The 17,284-nt window shown below is 51.5% G+C and overlaps 1 protein-coding gene across 1 annotated transcript in view; it reads right to left on the bottom strand.

The window, feature by feature from the left end:
- LOC144736237 (E3 ubiquitin-protein ligase Trim36-like) overlaps positions 1 to 6,292 on the bottom strand; it is a 29,375-nt gene extending 23,083 nt beyond the window's left edge. The window contains 2 exon segments of the mRNA XM_078618861.1: positions 1,827 to 2,121; positions 4,759 to 6,292. Coding sequence (XP_078474987.1) covers positions 1,827 to 2,121; positions 4,759 to 4,869 — 406 coding nt within the window. The 5' untranslated portion in view covers positions 4,870 to 6,292.
- Between the last annotated feature and the right edge of the window lie 10,992 nt (positions 6,293 to 17,284).

Here is a 17,284-nt window from a genome sequence, read left to right on the forward strand (position 1 = left end):
CCTAAGAATATCCCCTCCTCTCGCAATCCATCCATGTTAACCATCCACCTGCCGGCGTCTGCCACTGCCAATGTGTCAGCTGTTCTGTCATTTCCCTTCTCGCCGGAGGCTTCTACCGGCACGACGCCGCTGCCCTCCCCACGGCTCACGGCACGCCGTGCCGTGCCGTGTCGTGCCGCCGCCTGGTCTGCATCGTTGTGCTTTGGCTTCTTTGTCATGTCAGCCAAAAGAACATAGCATGCGCATGAATTCCACCAGGCCAAACAAGTTGGTGTTATATAAATCGCGAAGGATTCGGTGACCGTGAGAGTACATTTTTTTTATATATATATAATTTTAGCCGAGCAATCGATCGATGCAGTCACCGGATCATTGCGTGCCAATGCGCTGATAGCCGAGGGCCGTCCCTGGCACTGGCTAGAATGGGGGAGCGAGAGGGCCGATTGAACGAGATGGTGACGAGGTGGTGGGTGGGTGGGTGGGTCGGTCGGTCGGTGGGAAGCTAAAGTGGCTGGGACGCAGACCTCTGACAGCCAACGCAAGCAGAAGGAGATTGCATTTTGAGAATGTAAACCACTTTCAAAATGCGTCAGAGGCCAAAACCTGACTGGGCACGCAGAGAATGGGATCGCACCCAGGCAAGAAATGTTCTAACGGCCCTGCAAGTGGTGGCACGCTGACACGGGTGGCAACCCACGTCACAACCGGTGACCTCGGGTCCCCACTGCACCAATCTGCCCTGACCTGCGGTCAAACCAACCCCCCACAATCGAAGTGTCTTGGGGGGGGGGGGGGAGCCATGGCAGTGGTTCGTATATCCAGTGGCCAATCTAGGACCCTCCCCCCCAACCCCGCCTTAAATTGCCCCCCCACCACAAACCCTTCACCGACTTGCACTGATCAGCACGGTGAATTACGGTTCAGTAGCCCCACGTGATCGACACGTGCGTGGCCGGGCCTTCAATCCAACGGTGGTACAACGTCTTGGCGGAACGGCGGTGTGCAGAGGGAATCCAACTCGTGCGAGCACGACTTCACATTCTCGTCATCATGGAGACAGCTCGAGGCAATTACACGAAAATTAGTTGGGAGGGGGGAAGAAATAAAGAAAAAAACAACGGGCCGGCTCTCTGTCCCGTCGCGTGTCGCTGGGACGGGAAAAAAAAAAACCCCGTTAACTTTCCCCCGCAAAGCGGCACTCACCATTGGAACCTCATTTGGCAGTAAAAAAATATGATAATTGGTTTGTTACCCTTCTATCTGGCAACAAAACTGACACCTTTTTACAAGGAGTCATGTTTGCATAGACCACAATACCTGCAGTCATAATGCAAACAAAAAACATAACTCTGATAATGATATGCACTATCCTTGAAGTTGATTGGTCCACACCCGAGACAGCTTTCCTTAGAGCCTAGTCTCACATGGTGTTGGACCAGATGACGCCAAAAGGGTGTAGACCAATCAACAGTGCACATTATCAGAGTTATGTTTTTTGTTTGCATTATGACTGCAGGTATTGTGGTCTATGCAAACATGACTCCTTGTAAAAAAAAAGGTGTCAGTTTTGTTGCCAGATAGAAGGGTAACAAACCAATTATCAAAGCGGCACTCGTTTCACCGACCGCGGAAGGACGGCTCGAGTCGACTCCGAGGGCGTGAGATCGCGAACCAACTCGCGGTCCGCCCCGCCGCTGAGCCACGCTGAGGCCGCCCGCCACCGCCACCTCCTCACGGTTCCGCCAGCGAGCCGGGAAAACCACCGCGGCGGGAGGGGGGGGGGCTCGGGGGGGGGGGGAGACGACAGCGGCGGCGCACGGGCTCACCGGCACGCAGCACCTTCTCCAGCCGCTCGACGCTGGGGGAGCCCCCGCCGCGGAGGCTGCGGCGGCGCGGGCTCGGCACGGGCGACGCGCTGGGGGACGCCGGCTCGGTGGAGGCCTCGTGCGGCGGCGGCGGGACCCATGGCGACGAGGTGGAGGTGGAACACTCGCGAGAGCAGAGGAGCTCCTTGGCGCAGCGGTGGCACACGCTGTGCTGGCACGGCAGGATGATTGGGTGCGTGAAGAGCTCCTCGCACACCGGGCACAGCAGTTCGCGCTCCAGGTTCTTCATGGGGACCTGGCGGGTGGCGGGTGGTGGGCCGAGGGGTGCGGTAGGAGGTGGTGGGGGCGGGGGGGTGCAGAGAGAGGATGGAGAGCCACGTGGAGGAGACGTGGAGGGGTGACGGCGTGGAGGAGATGTGGAGTAGGTGTTGATTCTTGACTCGTTATAATAGTTGATTATATCATTCGAAAATGTTTTAATGATGACCACTCCAACAACCAGAACCAGCCATCAAAACAACCACAATCATGCATCACAAAAAGTGTGCCAACACAACTACACACGCAAAACACAAAAGCTCAACTAGAAACACAACTAGACACACAACCACACAGAAGACAAGGACAAAGATACCCCGTGTAGCCTTAATAGACTATTGGGGGCAAGTGCTGTTAGCGAGCACCTATGAAGGCCGGCACGGCACACGAGGGGGTGGGTTCCCACCCCCTCGTGTGGTTGTGTGTCTAGTCGAATGATATAATCCCCCAGTGGCGATGTTTACACACCGCACCAGGTACTCATTTGAGGCTGAGTCGACCTAGGGGAGGCCCAGGACCGGTTCAGATCATCGTCACTGGGTGTTGTCCGTGAGCGAGAATCGAACCCGGATCGCCGGGTTCGTAGCGCAGCGCGCTAACCGCTACACCACCGCTCCCCACACACAGAAGTCAAATTACACAAAGACAAAGACCCCCCGTATAGCCTTCACAGACTGTTGGGGCAAGTGCTGTTAGCGAGCACCTATGAAGGCCGGAACGGTACACGAGGGGGTGGGTGGCTAACACCACGCCCGACCGCCTTTGTCTCCCAAGCGGCGATGTTTACACACCGCACCAGGTACTCATTTGAGGCTGAGTCGACCTAGGGGAGGCCCAGGACCCGTTCAAATCATCGTCACTGGGTGTTGTCCGTGAGCGAGAATCGAACCCGGGTCGCCGGGTTTCTTAGCGCAGCGCGCTAACCGCTACACCACCGCTCCCCCCTCCACACACATAGAAACCAATTGACACACACACACGCGCGCACACACACACACAACCGATGAGCACGGTTTGGCTACGTGCGGCGGTGCGAAAGAAGTTCAACAAACCAACAGAACGGCAACACAGCACGGACACATGACAGGAGGGCATCGAGGCAATGCGGCCCTCTGCGTAAATCCCGCGGTAGAATCGTAAAAGCGAAAATTCGTCGCCCAAGCTACATTGTTTTGTTTGTTTGTTTGCAATTGTCGGGGCCGTGCAGTAACGTAACTCGCGCCCCAGGCATCCAGATCCCACCCCGGTCAACGTAGAACGTTGGGCGAACGTTGGGCCCACGTTGCATGTTTAACTGGGCAGGCCCAAGAACCAGAAACGCAGATCCAGAGACGTAAAAGCAGCCGATCTAAGACCACGGAAGCTGGCTTGAGTCAAGAGACACAGAATCACAAAATCAGAATGACTCGGGACTCAAAATCCGGGGCCACAGAAAAAAAACCCCAAGACATTAAGTGCTCAGGAACCCCCAGAACCAGGGATCTAAAACCGTGGACGTGCGAAAAACCCAGAGCTCCCGCAGTCAAATTATTTGGGTCCTTCGGTAAAGTCACGTAGATCGGTTCAAATCAATAAAAAAATCAAGAATTTGAACCTATCTCCGTGATAAAATAAGAGAGACCTGGTTTTCACCTGAGGACGGCTGCTTGTGTTGTGGCCGAAACGTCGTGAGAATTATTTTATTATGTTTTATTTTTATTTTTATTATTTTATTATTTCCCTTCTACGTGACTTTACCGAAAGAACCAAGAAGATGAATCCCTGCAGTCACGAAAGCTTTAAATCGAAATTTAAATCTATCTCCGTGACTTTACCGAAAGACCCACAGAATATGAATTCCTGCGGTCACGAAAGCTTTTAAGTGAAGATCCTCTCCCACAGTTAGTTCGCAAATCCCATGGGGCGGCATCGGCAGCAGCATCGGCGGTGCCAATGCACCAGGGGACCCACTGTGGCAAGCCTGGGGCCAGGGACACAGAAGGGGAGAAGCCACGCGGGACGAGGGACCCAACACCGAGGGTAACACCAAGCACCAGGCACCTCCCACCCCACCCAGTCAACGTCGAACGTTGGACTAATGTTGGCCCGACGCAAGGCCAACGTTGGTTTAACGTCGGGCCAACGTTGGTGCAACGTTAGGCCAACGTTGCCCCAACGTTAGGCCAACGTTGGTTTAACATCGGGGCAAGGTTGGGGCAACGTTAGGCCAACGTTGCCCCAGCGTTAGGCCAACGTTGGTTTAACGTCGGGCCAACGTTGAGGCAACGTTAGGCCAACGTTGGTTTAACGTCGGGGCAAGGTTGGGGCAACGTTAGGCCAACGTTGCCCCAGCGTTAGGCCAACGTTGGTTTAACGTCGGGCCAACGTTGGGGCAACGTTAGGCCAACGTTGCCCCGACGTTAGGCCAACTTTGGTAACGTTGGGGCAACGTTGCCCCGACGTTAGGCCAACGTTGGTTTAACGTCGGGCCAACGTTGGGGCAACGTTAGGCCAACGTTGGTTTAACGTCGGGCCAACGTTGGGGCAATGGTTCCAACAACATTGCAAACGTTGCCCCACGTTCAACACGCGTCGACTGGGGGGGGGGGGTGAGTGCCCCCCTCCCCTTCCTCACCTGTATCTCCGACCGCTCCAGAAGCGCCTCGTGCACCCCGGAATCCAAATCTCCTCCGAACCAATCCTCCTCCTCCTCCACCAACTCGCCTGCAGCCTCAGAACCCGACATGCTGCTGCTGCCGCTGACGATGAAGAAGCAGCAACAGCCTCAAAATCAGGTCCTGCAGGTCTTGCGTGGGGTGTGGGTGTGTGTGTGGTGTGTGTGGTGGTGTGTGTGGTGTGTGTGTGGTGTGGTGTGCTGTGTGTGGTGTGGTATGCTGTGTGTGCTGTGTGTGTGGTGTGTGTGATGTGGTGTGGTGTGTGTGTGTGGTGTGGTGTGTGTGGTGTGTGTGTGTGTGGTGTGGTGTGTGGTCTGTGTGTGTGGTGTGTGTGTGTGGTGTGGTGTACTGTGTGTGGTGTGCTGTGTGGTGGTGTGCGTGTGTGTGGTGTGTGTGTGTTTGAGTGTGGGTGTGGTGTGTGTGTGGTGTGTGATGGTGTGGTGTGTGTTTGAGTGTGGTGTGCTGTGTGTGGTGCGCTGTTTGTGGTGCGCTGTGTGTGGTGTGTGTTTGAGTGTGAGTGGTGTGTGGGTGTGGTGTGTGTTTGTGTGTGGTATGTGTGGTGTGTGTGTGTGCGTGCGGTTTGTGTGAGTGGTGTGTGTGAGTGTGTGGTTTGTGTGTGGTGTGTGTGTGTGTGTGTCTGTTATCGAGGCGAATGTAGTTAGCGAGCGCCTATTAAATCAAGCCAGGCTCATGATATTCCTCCAAGGCTGAGATTGTGCCGGCTTCCTTGGGCCGATGTCACCGATGCTGCCACGTCAAGCTTGCTTCTGCGTTGTGCTGCTGCTGCTGCTTCTTCTTGTTGTTACTGTAACTATGTCGCTCGTCGCTGTGATTTCTTCTATTTGCTGTTGTTAGCGCAGTGCAGCTGCTGCTGTTGCCACTGTGTGGTCTTGTGTCTCTGCTGAGTGTGGGGTAGTGCGGCTCTTCTGTTCGCCTGCGTTACGGGTGGTGGTGGTGGTGATTCTCTCAGCTGTTGTAGTATCACCGCTGTAAGGTGGCTGTGATGTTCCGAGGCAAAGGTCTTGAATGACTTGCTGATTATTGTTCTTCCCTTCTGCTGCTGCTGCTGCTGTTGCTTGTGGCTCAGTCAGCTGTTGTGTTACTACCGCTGCTGCTGCTGCTACTGTGTCTGCTGCTGTGTCTGCAGCAGCGATAGCTTCTTCATCATCATCATCGTCAGTGGCGTTCGCGAGCAGACCCGGCAGTGGCTGCTACGGCACTTGCTGTTTATAATGGGCGCTGTCCGCCACTCGCTGTTGCTGCTATATAAGGCGTGCCCACTCCTTGTGTGCGAATCGGTGTGTGCGCGTGTCTGTGTGTGTGTGGGTGTGTGCGTGTGTCTGTGCGTATGTGTGTGCGTGTGTGTGTGTGTGCGTGTGTCTGTGTGCGAATCGGTGTGCGCGTGTGTCTGTGTGCGTGTGTGTCTGTGCGTGTGTGTCTGTGCGTATGTGTCTGTGCGTGTGTGTCTGTGCGTATGTGTGCGTGTGCGAATCGGTGTGTGCGTGTCTGTGTGTGTGTGTCTGTGCGTATATGTGTGTATGTGTGTGCGTGTGTGTGTGTGTGTCTGTGCGTATGTATATGTGCGTATGTGTGTGTGTATGTGTGTGCGTGTGTCTGTGTGTGTGTCTGTGTGTGTATGTATGTGTGTTTGCGCGTGTCTGTGTGCGCGTGTGCATGTGTGTGTGTGTGCGTGTGTCTGTGTGCGTGTGCGTATGTGTCTGTGCGTATGTGTGTCTGTGTGTGTATGTGTGTCTGTGTGTGTATGTGTGTGTGTGTCTGTGCTTATGTGTGTTTGTGTGTGTGTGTCTGTGCGTATGTGTGTGTGTCTGTGTGCGTGTGTGTCTGTGTGCGTGTGTGTCTGTGTGGGTATGTGTGTGCGTGTCTGTCGCTGCGTATGCGCGTGTCTGTGGGTAAGGTGCTTGCTAAAAGCACTTGCCCCAACAGGCTGTTCAAGGCTATACGTGGGATAGTTGTATTTGTGTGTGTGTCACTGTGTGTGTCACTGTGTGTGTCTGTTACTCCGTGTGTGTGTGTCACTGTGTGTGTCACTGCGTGTGTCTGTGTGTCACTGCGTGTGGCTGTGTGTGTCACTGTGTGTTTATGTGTGTCACTGAGTGTCTGTGTCACTGCGTGTGTGTGTCACTGTGTGTGTCACTGCGTGTGTGTGTGTCACTGCGTGTCTGTGTGTGTCACTGTGTGTCTGTGTGTCACTGCGTGTGTGTGTCACTGTGTGTGTCACTGCGTGTCTGTGTGTGTCACTGTGTCTGTGTGTGTCACTGTGTGTGTCACTGCGTGTGTGTGTCACTGTGTGTCTGTGTGTGTCACTGTGTGTCTGTGTGTGTCACTGTGTGTCTGTGTCACTGCGTGTGTGTGTCACTGTGTGTCACTGCGTGTGTGTGTCACTGCGTGTATGTGTGTGTCACTGTGTGTCTGTGTGTCACTGCGTGTGTGTCACTGTGTGTGTCACTGCGTGTGTATGTGTATGTCACTGCGTGTGTGTGTGTCACTGCGTGTGTCTGTGTGTGTCACTGCGTGTGTCTGTGTGTGTCACTGCGTGTGTGTGTGTCACTGCGTGTGTGTGTGTGTCACTGTGTATCTGTGTGTGTCACTGTGTGTGTGTGTCAGTGTGTGTGTGTGTCACTGTGTATCTGTGTGTGTCACTGTGTATCTGTGTGTGTCACTGTGTGTCACTGTGTGTGTCACTGTGTGTCTGTGCATTACTGCGTGTGTCACTGCGTGTCTGTGTGTGTGTCACTGTGTGTCTGTGTCACTGTATGTCACTGCGTGTGTCACTGCGTGTGTCTGTGTGTGTCACTGCGTGTGTGTGTGTGTCACTGTGTGTGTCACTGCGTGTGTCTGTGTGTCACTGTGTGTGTGTGTGTGTCTCTCGGCTCTTTGGCTGCATCGCCCGCCCCTCTCCTATCACTGCAACGCCGCCTTAATTAATGACGATTCATTCTTTCACACGCGTTAGGTATTCAAATTCATGTAAAGTGCTCACCCTCTCACCCACACAGCTCGTGGTTGTATAACACGGGCGGTGGAGCGGTGGCGCAGTGGTTAGCGCATTGCGCTAAAGGGCCCGTCCATAAATGACGTCACGCGATTTTGGACGAGTTTTGACCCCCCCCCCCCCGTCACACGGCGTCACAAAAAGTCAGACCCCCCCGCCTCAAATATGACGTCACAAAGCTCTGCCCCCCCCCCCCAAATAAAACATGCTTCAAATCGCTATAAACTATTGTCATTGTAGTGCGTATTTAATGTGGCGCTGCACTCTGATGTTGTAGGAGAAAACGTTTATTAAAAAGTAAATTTAATTAAGTAGAACGTGTTGTCTATATTTATTTAAAGTGACGTCACATTTCTCACCCCCCCCCCCCCTCGTCACAAATGTCTGACCCCCCCACCCCCCCAGGTGCGTGACGTCATTTATGGACGGCCCCAAAGTAGCAAACGGAGCAGCGACCTTAGTGCGACACCCAGCCATGGCAAACATCAGCGGCGAGCGATTCCTGAGCACCCAAACCTGCAAATGACCAGCGTGGTGAAGTATGGTCAGACGACCACCCCTCCCCCCCCCACGACCAAAACTGCGTGGGGGGGCCCTCCATCCAGCAGTGGATCGAGAAAGGAGCTGTGCGTATTTCGATTTAAAGCTTTCGCAACTGCAGCGATTTATCTTCTTGGTTCTTCAACCTGAGGACGGCTGCTTGCGTTGTGGCCGAAACGTCGTGAGAATTATTTGATTGTTTTATTTTTTATTATTTTATTATTTCCATTCTACGTGACTTTACCGAGATAACCAAGAAGATGAGCTGTACGTAATTAAACAACGTCTTCAAATCTGTTGAGATACGAGACATTCTCCCGTGTAGCCTTAACAGACTGTAGGGGCAAGTGCTGTAAGCGAGTAGCACATATGAAGGCCGGCACGGCACACGAGGGGGTGGGTGGCCAACACCACGCCCGGCCGCCTTTGTCTCCCCAGTGGCGATGTTTACTACACACCGCACCGGGTACTCATTTGAGGCTGAGTCGACCTAGGGGAAGGCCCCAGGACCGGTTCAGTCACCGGTGATGGCCGTGAGCGGGAATCGAACCTTGGTCGCCGGGTTCGTAGCGCAGCGTAGCGCTAACCACTACACCACCGCTCCCCTACACACACGCGGGCGATTGAAACATTGTAAATAAACCACACATGCACTTCTCTCCCAGTCTAACAGTCTGCATCGTGTTATGTAATCACACGTAATGGTTGACCGTTACGGTCCCTCTGTCCTATCCGCATATTACATCGTATTATTCAATTGAGGTTACACGCGCCCGCATAGCAATTGTCGTCCCCTGACTGCAATTAGCTTAAATAGACGCTCCAAGCGTGGTGGTGTTTCATTTAGACGCTGTCGCCTCGACAGACCTGGTCTTCACCTGAGGACGGCTGCTGTGTTGTGGCCGAAACGTCGTGAGAATTATTTTATTATGTTTTATTTGTATTATTTTATTGCTTTCCTTCTACGTGACTTTACCGAAAGAACCAAGAAGAAGCTTAATTTTCGTTTTACCGGGGCACGAATAAAAACACCATTTGGGGCAAAATCAAATGTTTCAATGTTCGATGTGTGGCGCTGCTGGCACCGCAGACACCGGCGAGGGTTTATTAAATTTTTGTTTCTGCAGAAGAAAAAACAAATGGAAGAGAATCTTAATTTTGGAGCTTTCGTGACTGCAGGAATTATTCTTTGGTTCTTTCGGTTAAGTCACGTCTAAAGATAAAGTAATAAATTAAATAATAGCATATTACGACGTTTCGATTGCAACACAAGCAATCATCATCAGGCATAAAAGAAATAGCAACAAAAATCTAACTAGAAAACTAGACAGACATACAAGCACACTCTCTGTGTGTCCTTGTGATGTCTGTCTGCTTGTATGTCTGTCTATAGTTTTCTAGTTAGATTTTTGTTGCTATTTCTTTTATGCCTGATGATGATTGCTTGTGTTGCAATCGAAACGTCGTAATATGCTATTATTAAATTTATTATTTTATCTTTAGACGTGACTTAACCGAAAGAACCAAAGAATAAATGGAAGAGAACCCCAAACCCGGAGCAGAAGCGACCCACAAACACAACCCCTCCGAGTAAACAGAGTTCAGGCAAGGTACACACAGCCAGCCCACGTAGTCACCTGCAGTCTGCGAGGCGGATAGGTCAATCGCACACTCACAGACGCCATACACAAGGATTTTCGAGGTCCGGAGAGTAGTTTAAGGACGATAAGGATTTGGGGTGGGGTGGAGGTGGCATTTGTTTAAATGATAAACATACTGGGAGGAATTTCGATGTAAAGCTTTCGTGACTGCAGGGATTCATCTTCTTGGTTCTTTCGGTAAAGTCACGTAGAAGGGAAGTAATAAAATAATAAAAATAAAACATATTTGATTTTATTATGTTTTATTTGTATTATTTTATTACTTCCCTTCTACGTGACTTTACCGAAATAACCAAGAAGATACTGGGAGGACGAATGCTGCAAAGGTCACTCTTGCAAATGAGACTCAATGGTTTATTTTTGAGCGAGATTGCTTAAATTATAAATGCGTCGTTAAACCCGCCACGACCACCCGACACAGACAATTGTTAAGGTGTCTTTCGGTAAAGTCACGCAGATAGATTCAAAGAAAATAACAAAAAATAACAAGTTGTTTTCTTTGAACCTATCTACGTGACTTTAGCGAAAGACCCAACGAATATGAATTCCTGCAGTCACGAAAGCTTTAAGTCAACATTGTTAAGGTGGTTTGTCACGTAAACTAAACGTGCCAATTGGTGACTTGTTCAGCACACACCGGTTGTGTTGGGATAGTAAAACGTCTTCGAGTTGTCACTTGGTGAAACGAAATCAACTCGACCCTGGAAGCTCCCCCTCCCCACACGCACGCCCGTGTCGGTCATGGGGGGGGGGGGGGTTGTTTGACCATACTTCACCACGCTGGTCAGTGCGAGTTGGTGAAACAATTTAAAACAAAAATTACGAGCCTAAAAGCTGCTTCAGATTAACGAATCGCTCACTGAAGTTAGCCGTGGCCAGGAGGAATCGAACTCGGATGGACGGGGTGCGTTGGTCCAGTGTGCGAACCTCTACGCCACGGCTGACAGTAGTATAATGCTTAACACGTAGGCTTTCGCGACGAATATTATTCATAATCAACGTTTTTGGGTTTAGATCGCGTTATTTATAAATGTGTCGTAACCCTCCACCACCCGACACGGCCAATCAGTAAAAAAGTGTCACGTTGACAAAAGACAAATAGTTCACTGCTTTAGCCCACCGGTGTGTTGAAGCGTGAAACCACATTTACAATTTTAGTACTCATTTGAGTACTCAATTTGAGTACTTGGCCGTGTCGGGTGGTGGAGGGTTACGACACATTTATAAATAACGCGATCTAAACCCAAAAACGTTGATTATGAGTGTAATTCTTGTTACAGGATCTCGCCCAAAAATAAACAATTGTTAAAAGCATTCCCGTTGTTTAACAATGCTGACCACCATCTGTGTGTGTGTGTGGGGGGGGGTAGAAAGTTCGTGGTTGACCAACCGATGTGACATCGTCGCATTTGACAGAGGCGAAATCAATCCATGCCTCTTGTTTTTGTCAAATCTGTCTCTCATTTCCGGTGGGGCTCAACCGGGACACATTGAATCGCCACATCTGGATCAGCCTTTGCTCACACTGGATCATCTTAAGGAGAGTTGCATAACTCCAGCGCCTCCCCCTCCCCCCCCGCATATCACCCTTAACAGATAAACAAACCCCTAATTGGAAAGCGTGAACGATGTGAAATGAAGACGGGGAGGGGGGGTGAAGGATAATAAACAAAATGCTCGTCATGTCACTTCTGGTTGGTTTCCAAACATGACAGCATGGGTCTGTTGGCTGGTTTCAAACCAGACACAACACGCGGAGCGTTATTTAGTAATACGAAGTGAAAACTAATTTTCAAAGCACTTTATTACCGTAAAATTTGTACAATATACTGTCGAGACGATGCCTAAAACAACAAAGCAGATTATCTAGCATAAATAATTTGTTTTATTCATACAAATCTATGAACAAAAAGAAAACAAAATGATAAAAGTTTGTAGTTGTCGAAGAGATTAGTTCCCCCCATCTGTCCATAACTAGGGACGAGATCTGGATAGTTTAGTGACAGACGTAACTTCAAAAAAATCAAACTTTATAAAGATTATCCCCCGATGAGCTCAACTGATGGTTAAGTTTGATCGAATTTGCAACTTTTAGCCATAAAATGAGGACAGCATGGCCAATTTTCATTCGTTTAAAACTGTCGTCAGTCGAGAGTGAAAGTACAGAGTTGTCAACGCAGGGCAATAGGGCGACGCTGCACTGAGGACTCCAAAATGCAGGGTGATGCAGGTACACGTGGGTTGGCAAAGCCGTTTTTACTGCCAGGAGCTTTAAAAGGCCACGCTTTCATCCTCCCAAGGACAGTGGCTACAATCAGGCTACTGTGCGCACACAAGACAAAGATCCCCCGTGTAGCCTTAACAGACTGTAGGGGCAAGTGCTGTTAGCGAGCACCTATGAAAGCCAGAACGGCACACGAGGGGGTGGGTGGCCAGCACCACGCCCGGCCGCCTTTGTCTCCCCAATGGCGACGTTGACACATCGCACCAGGTACTCATTTCAGGCTGAGTCGACCTAGGGGAGGCCCAGGACCGGTTCAGATATAATCGTCACCGATGTTGGCCGTGAGCGGAAATCGAACTTGGGTCGCCGGGTTTGTAGCGCAGCAGCGCGCTAACCGCTGCGCCACCGCTCCCCACACTGTGCGCACACAAACAACACACGTGCTCTCCGTGGCTTGCATGATTCCGCGCGAATATTTGCGTGTTGTTTCTTCCTCCTCCAGAAGACCGCACATGCTGGACATGGTTAAGTGATTGAAAATAGACCTACGGGTCCACCTGAGCGCTGAGATACGAAGAACATTTAAAATCAAAATAACTTTCAAGAGAAACACAGAGAATGGGGGAGGGGGGTGGGGGTGTACCCCCACCCAGTCCGATGTAATCCATCGCACCTGAATGGGAGGCACGCCCCGTGTAGCTTGGGCAAGAACTGCCGAGTGTCATGTTCTCAAGCTCATGCGACACATCACACACACAAACACACAAACACGCGCGCGCATTATCCAACCAGACCTGGCCAAAACCAAGCCATGCAGTTCCCCACGCTACAGGCGCACTTTGCCACAACCTTATCTCCTATCGTCCCCCCCCCACACCCCCCACCGGCAGAATCCTCACTCCTTAATTGGCCAAGTGTTAATTAAGGAGCATGCGTTGGGCGACAGTGGTGGTGGTGCGAGCGAAGGGGGTGGTGGAGCCGAGGCTAGGATCAGGTCGAGTGTGGAGAGAGTTTAGCAAACCCCCCCCCTTCCCCATGCTTGGAAATGGAAAGGTCCGCCCACAGCAAAAGATTAATGTTATTTCAAGACATTAAGAGCGCACCACTGCGTGAACTCAGACGGGGGGGGGTGGTGTTGTGGATTTACAGATTTACGTTCCCCATCAATCTCGCGCCCCTCCCCGAAGCTGGTCGCGTGTCGATAATTCACAGTTCCTCGTCTCCCGTCGCCTCCCACCTCCTTCCACAGCATAGCTTCCACTTGCTCACAAAGGGTAAAACGTTTTCTTGGTTCTTTCGGTGAAGTCACGTAGAATGGATATAATAAAATAATAAAAATAAAACATTATAAAATAATTCTCACGACGTTTCGGCCACAACGCAAGCAGCCGTCCTCAGGTGAAGAACAGGTCTGTCGATAAGACAGAGTCTGAATGACACGTCCTGGGCCTGGAGCGTCCTCCCAACTTAAATAGACGCTCCAAGCCCAGGACGTGTCATTCAGACTCCGTCTTATCGACAGACCTGTTCTTCACATGGGGACGGCTGCTTGCGTTGTGGCCGAAACGTCGTGAGAATTATTTTATTATGTATTATTTTTATTATTTTATTATATCCATTCTATGTGACTTTACCGAAAGAACCAAGAAGATGAATCCCTGCAGTCACGAAAGCTTTAAATCGAAATTTAGGGTAAAACGTTCTTAGGATTCAGCAGAAATTCCCAAATGTCGACAAGGGGGACAAAACAAAACTCCGGTCACGCGCAGTTAAATCAAACGTGGCACACTTTAGCCCCAAGTGTGAACAGAGCGCAACGGGACTTGGGGGGGACGTTTGGCTTATTCTTATAAATCTTATTAGCACACGGTACATGCAGACACCAATACCCGCAATTCGCCACTAAGTGACGGTGGCGTCATCACTGCGCCTGGTGCCAGGCCAGGTGCACTGAGGCCACGTGAAGTGTCCAAGGCTCGCTGACACGTGGTCTCGGGACAGACTCAGGTGTCATGGGTTAGCCGACAAATGACCGGTAGATGCAAAAGCTGTACCCCTTACAGTGCCAACTTGCTGCATTTTAGCCACCCGGCGCGTCGCTCCTCCACCCTCCGTTGTTGCTGGAGGGCGACTGCCTCCAACTGCCCAGAAGCGTCATTCACGAGCCTCCTCCAGAAGCCGATCTTGACAACTGGTACCAGTCGTCGGCAAGTCCACACAGCTCCACATCCTCCCTGACAGCATCAATCCATCTCTTCTCCAGCCCATGTCATGCCCGTTTAGTCCCCTCTGCGGCCAAACAGAAGCTGCTTGGGCATGTGGTGGCTGGGCATGCGGGCTACAGGACACAACGCAGCCTTGTCTGCCGGAGGAGCTCACTGATGGGAATGTGTCCAACATTTTCAAGGATTTGTGAGCTCCTCACATTAAACAAAAGATGGATCGTAGGCATGCCAGCCTGAATGTTTATAGCTGGCATTCCATTAGAGGGGTCCACGTTTCACAAGCACAGAGAAGGGATAGCATGACTGTGGCCAAGAAGACCCGAAGCTTCATGAAGAGCGACAGACCAGGTAGCTTCTACGGAATATTGCACAGCCGATTAAAATGCTGCCCAACGGATTCGGAGTGAGACCTCTGCTGTCAAACCCGGAGCTGGTCATAAGCACTGTCCAGGTACGGGAAACTTCACTCTCTCCACAACTGCTCCATCACCATTGGGGAGCCGAGGGAATGGAGTGTTTGGTGGCACAACATACCCAGGCAGGTGCTTAGTTTTGGTGGCGCCGATGCCAAGACCCCACCCACTTCTTAGTGGCACACACCAGGTTCAGCAGCAGCAGCACATCAAACTCCTCCTGAGTGACTGTCTGGACCCATCCTGTGGTCCAGAGAGTTGTGATATCATGTAGGGCAGTCTGCACACAGATGTCAACCTCCCTCAGCATTTCGCTTGGGAGATCATCTCTGACCGGCACTTTTCCTGGTCTCAGACTTTGGATCGCCCCTCACTTCCTCCACAAATGGCACCCAAGCCAACCATTCACAAGGGGTGGCTTCTTCTGCCAACGAGGCACCGCCGCACTAGCAGGGTCGTCCCCACCTGGCCCCACGAGGGTGTCTGGATTGAGGGAATTCCACTCCCAAAGACATCACTCAAATGCTCTGCAAACCTGCAGACCTGTTCCTGGGGGTTGGAGGTCGGCTTTCCGTTCTTTCTCTCAAGGACGGTGATAGGCGAGGGACTGCAAGTGACCTGATGGAATAGCAATTTGTGATTGCCGGCTTTCGAAGCAGATTCCATCTCCTCAGCAACCCGCCCCACCACTCATCCTCGCAGCACTACACGGCTCTCAGATCCAGAGCAAAGGCTCATTCTCCAATGTTGGATTTTGTACATGGGAGTGGGTCTGTTATTTTCTCTCAACCAGCCAGAACATCTCCTTCAGACAGGGTCTCTGGGGAGGTCTGGACCACATACCCAATGCAGCCATTGCAGCTGCATGAGCCACAGTCCTACACCTCACCCATTTCCCCTCGGCCTCAGGGTAGCACAATGCGAACCCCAGCTGCAAGCGATGTTGAAATGCCTGCGTGCAACTGTCCTCAGCTAGCTGAGACCAGGCTACGTGGGTTTGAACTGGGTCCTCATTAGACACCCACCACCAGAATAGAAGAATGGTAGGCACATCTTACAGAAGACAAATCGATGGTCAGTGGGCAGATCAGCTCCACGGTAGGTCCTGGTGTCAAGGACATGGGCCCACATCCACTGGTCTGTAATTATATTAGTCCAGCAGATGTTCTTGCTTGGACCCGGCCTGCATCTATGTGGTGTGGATGCGCAAATGGCGGAACAGAGTGTTCGTAATTACAAGCCCATGGGCTGCACAGAAGTCGAGCAGCCTCCTTCCGTTATTATGAGCCGATTTGGCCCATGCCTTCCGATCCATCCCACGCAGGTGTCTGCGTCATGACCCACTCGGGCATTAGAGTCACAGGATGACTCTATCCTGAGGGGCCACTTTAACTAGCACCTGGGACACACACGAGCCAGTCCCGCCGAGCCTTGCATACCAACTGGGTTAGGTTCTGTTTGCGAGCGCAAACAAAACTAACCCCCGGTACAGCGCATAGGTGGGCGGGTGAGTCCATCACCATGCTTTGCTGGCGAGTGTGAAGCGCTGGGGGGGGGGGGGGAGGGGGGGGGGGGCTCCGGGTGGCCGAATCGGCCTCGCTCCTCTACCACCCCCCTCCCCACCCCGGGGAAAAGACGGTGGGCCACGGACCCATTTCAGACACGTTCTAGGCGCCCCCCCCCCCTCCCCCCTTTAGCGGACAAACTCGAAAACGACAGATTTTTAGATAGACGAGAGCACAGCGGGTATTATACTAATAACATATATAACGTACACTGAATTTCCATTTCAAGCAAATTTAAAAACAAACGAAACTCACACGACCAATTAAATGGGGGTGGGAGGGGGGGGGGGAAAAACACAAAATCCATCCATGCGAGCCTCACTCCGGTTTGGAAGGAGACACCGTTAGGCTGTTGTGCCGACGTCCAAACCTAAAGAGAGGATTCGCCGTCGACTATCACACAACCGGATCGTCTCGTGGAGCAGAGTCCAACAGATTTGCTAATCTTGAAGCCATTATAACCAATATTCATGATATAGTTTATCTTATTCGTTTGTCACTTGCCGTAATTAACTTTGTACTCTTCACTGCTATCGTTACCGCCGTCTGCCTAAAAATGTACAAGTCTGTCGCATGCAGGAACAACCGCGAGAGTTGGGCATGGGACAGAGCCCAATCTCGCTCATCACTCGATTATCATAGTTATTTTTGTATTAACGAGCTAATTATCGCGACTGCTGGTGAAACTGCCTAATGCTAGGACCCCGCTGCTTGGCCAAACACAAGCCCTTTTGCCCTCCGCTCAACCCAGCGCAAGGGAAAACTCCGACAAACGTATCACCGTTCCATCTTCCAGCGGGGGGGGGGGGGGGGGGGGGGGGGGGGGGGGGGACAGGGCATTATTC

The sequence above is a fragment of the Lampetra planeri genome, chromosome 59 (genome assembly GCF_965212315.1).
Source record: "Lampetra planeri chromosome 59, kcLamPlan1.2.h2, whole genome shotgun sequence".
NCBI lineage: Eukaryota > Metazoa > Chordata > Hyperoartia > Petromyzontiformes > Petromyzontidae > Lampetra > Lampetra planeri.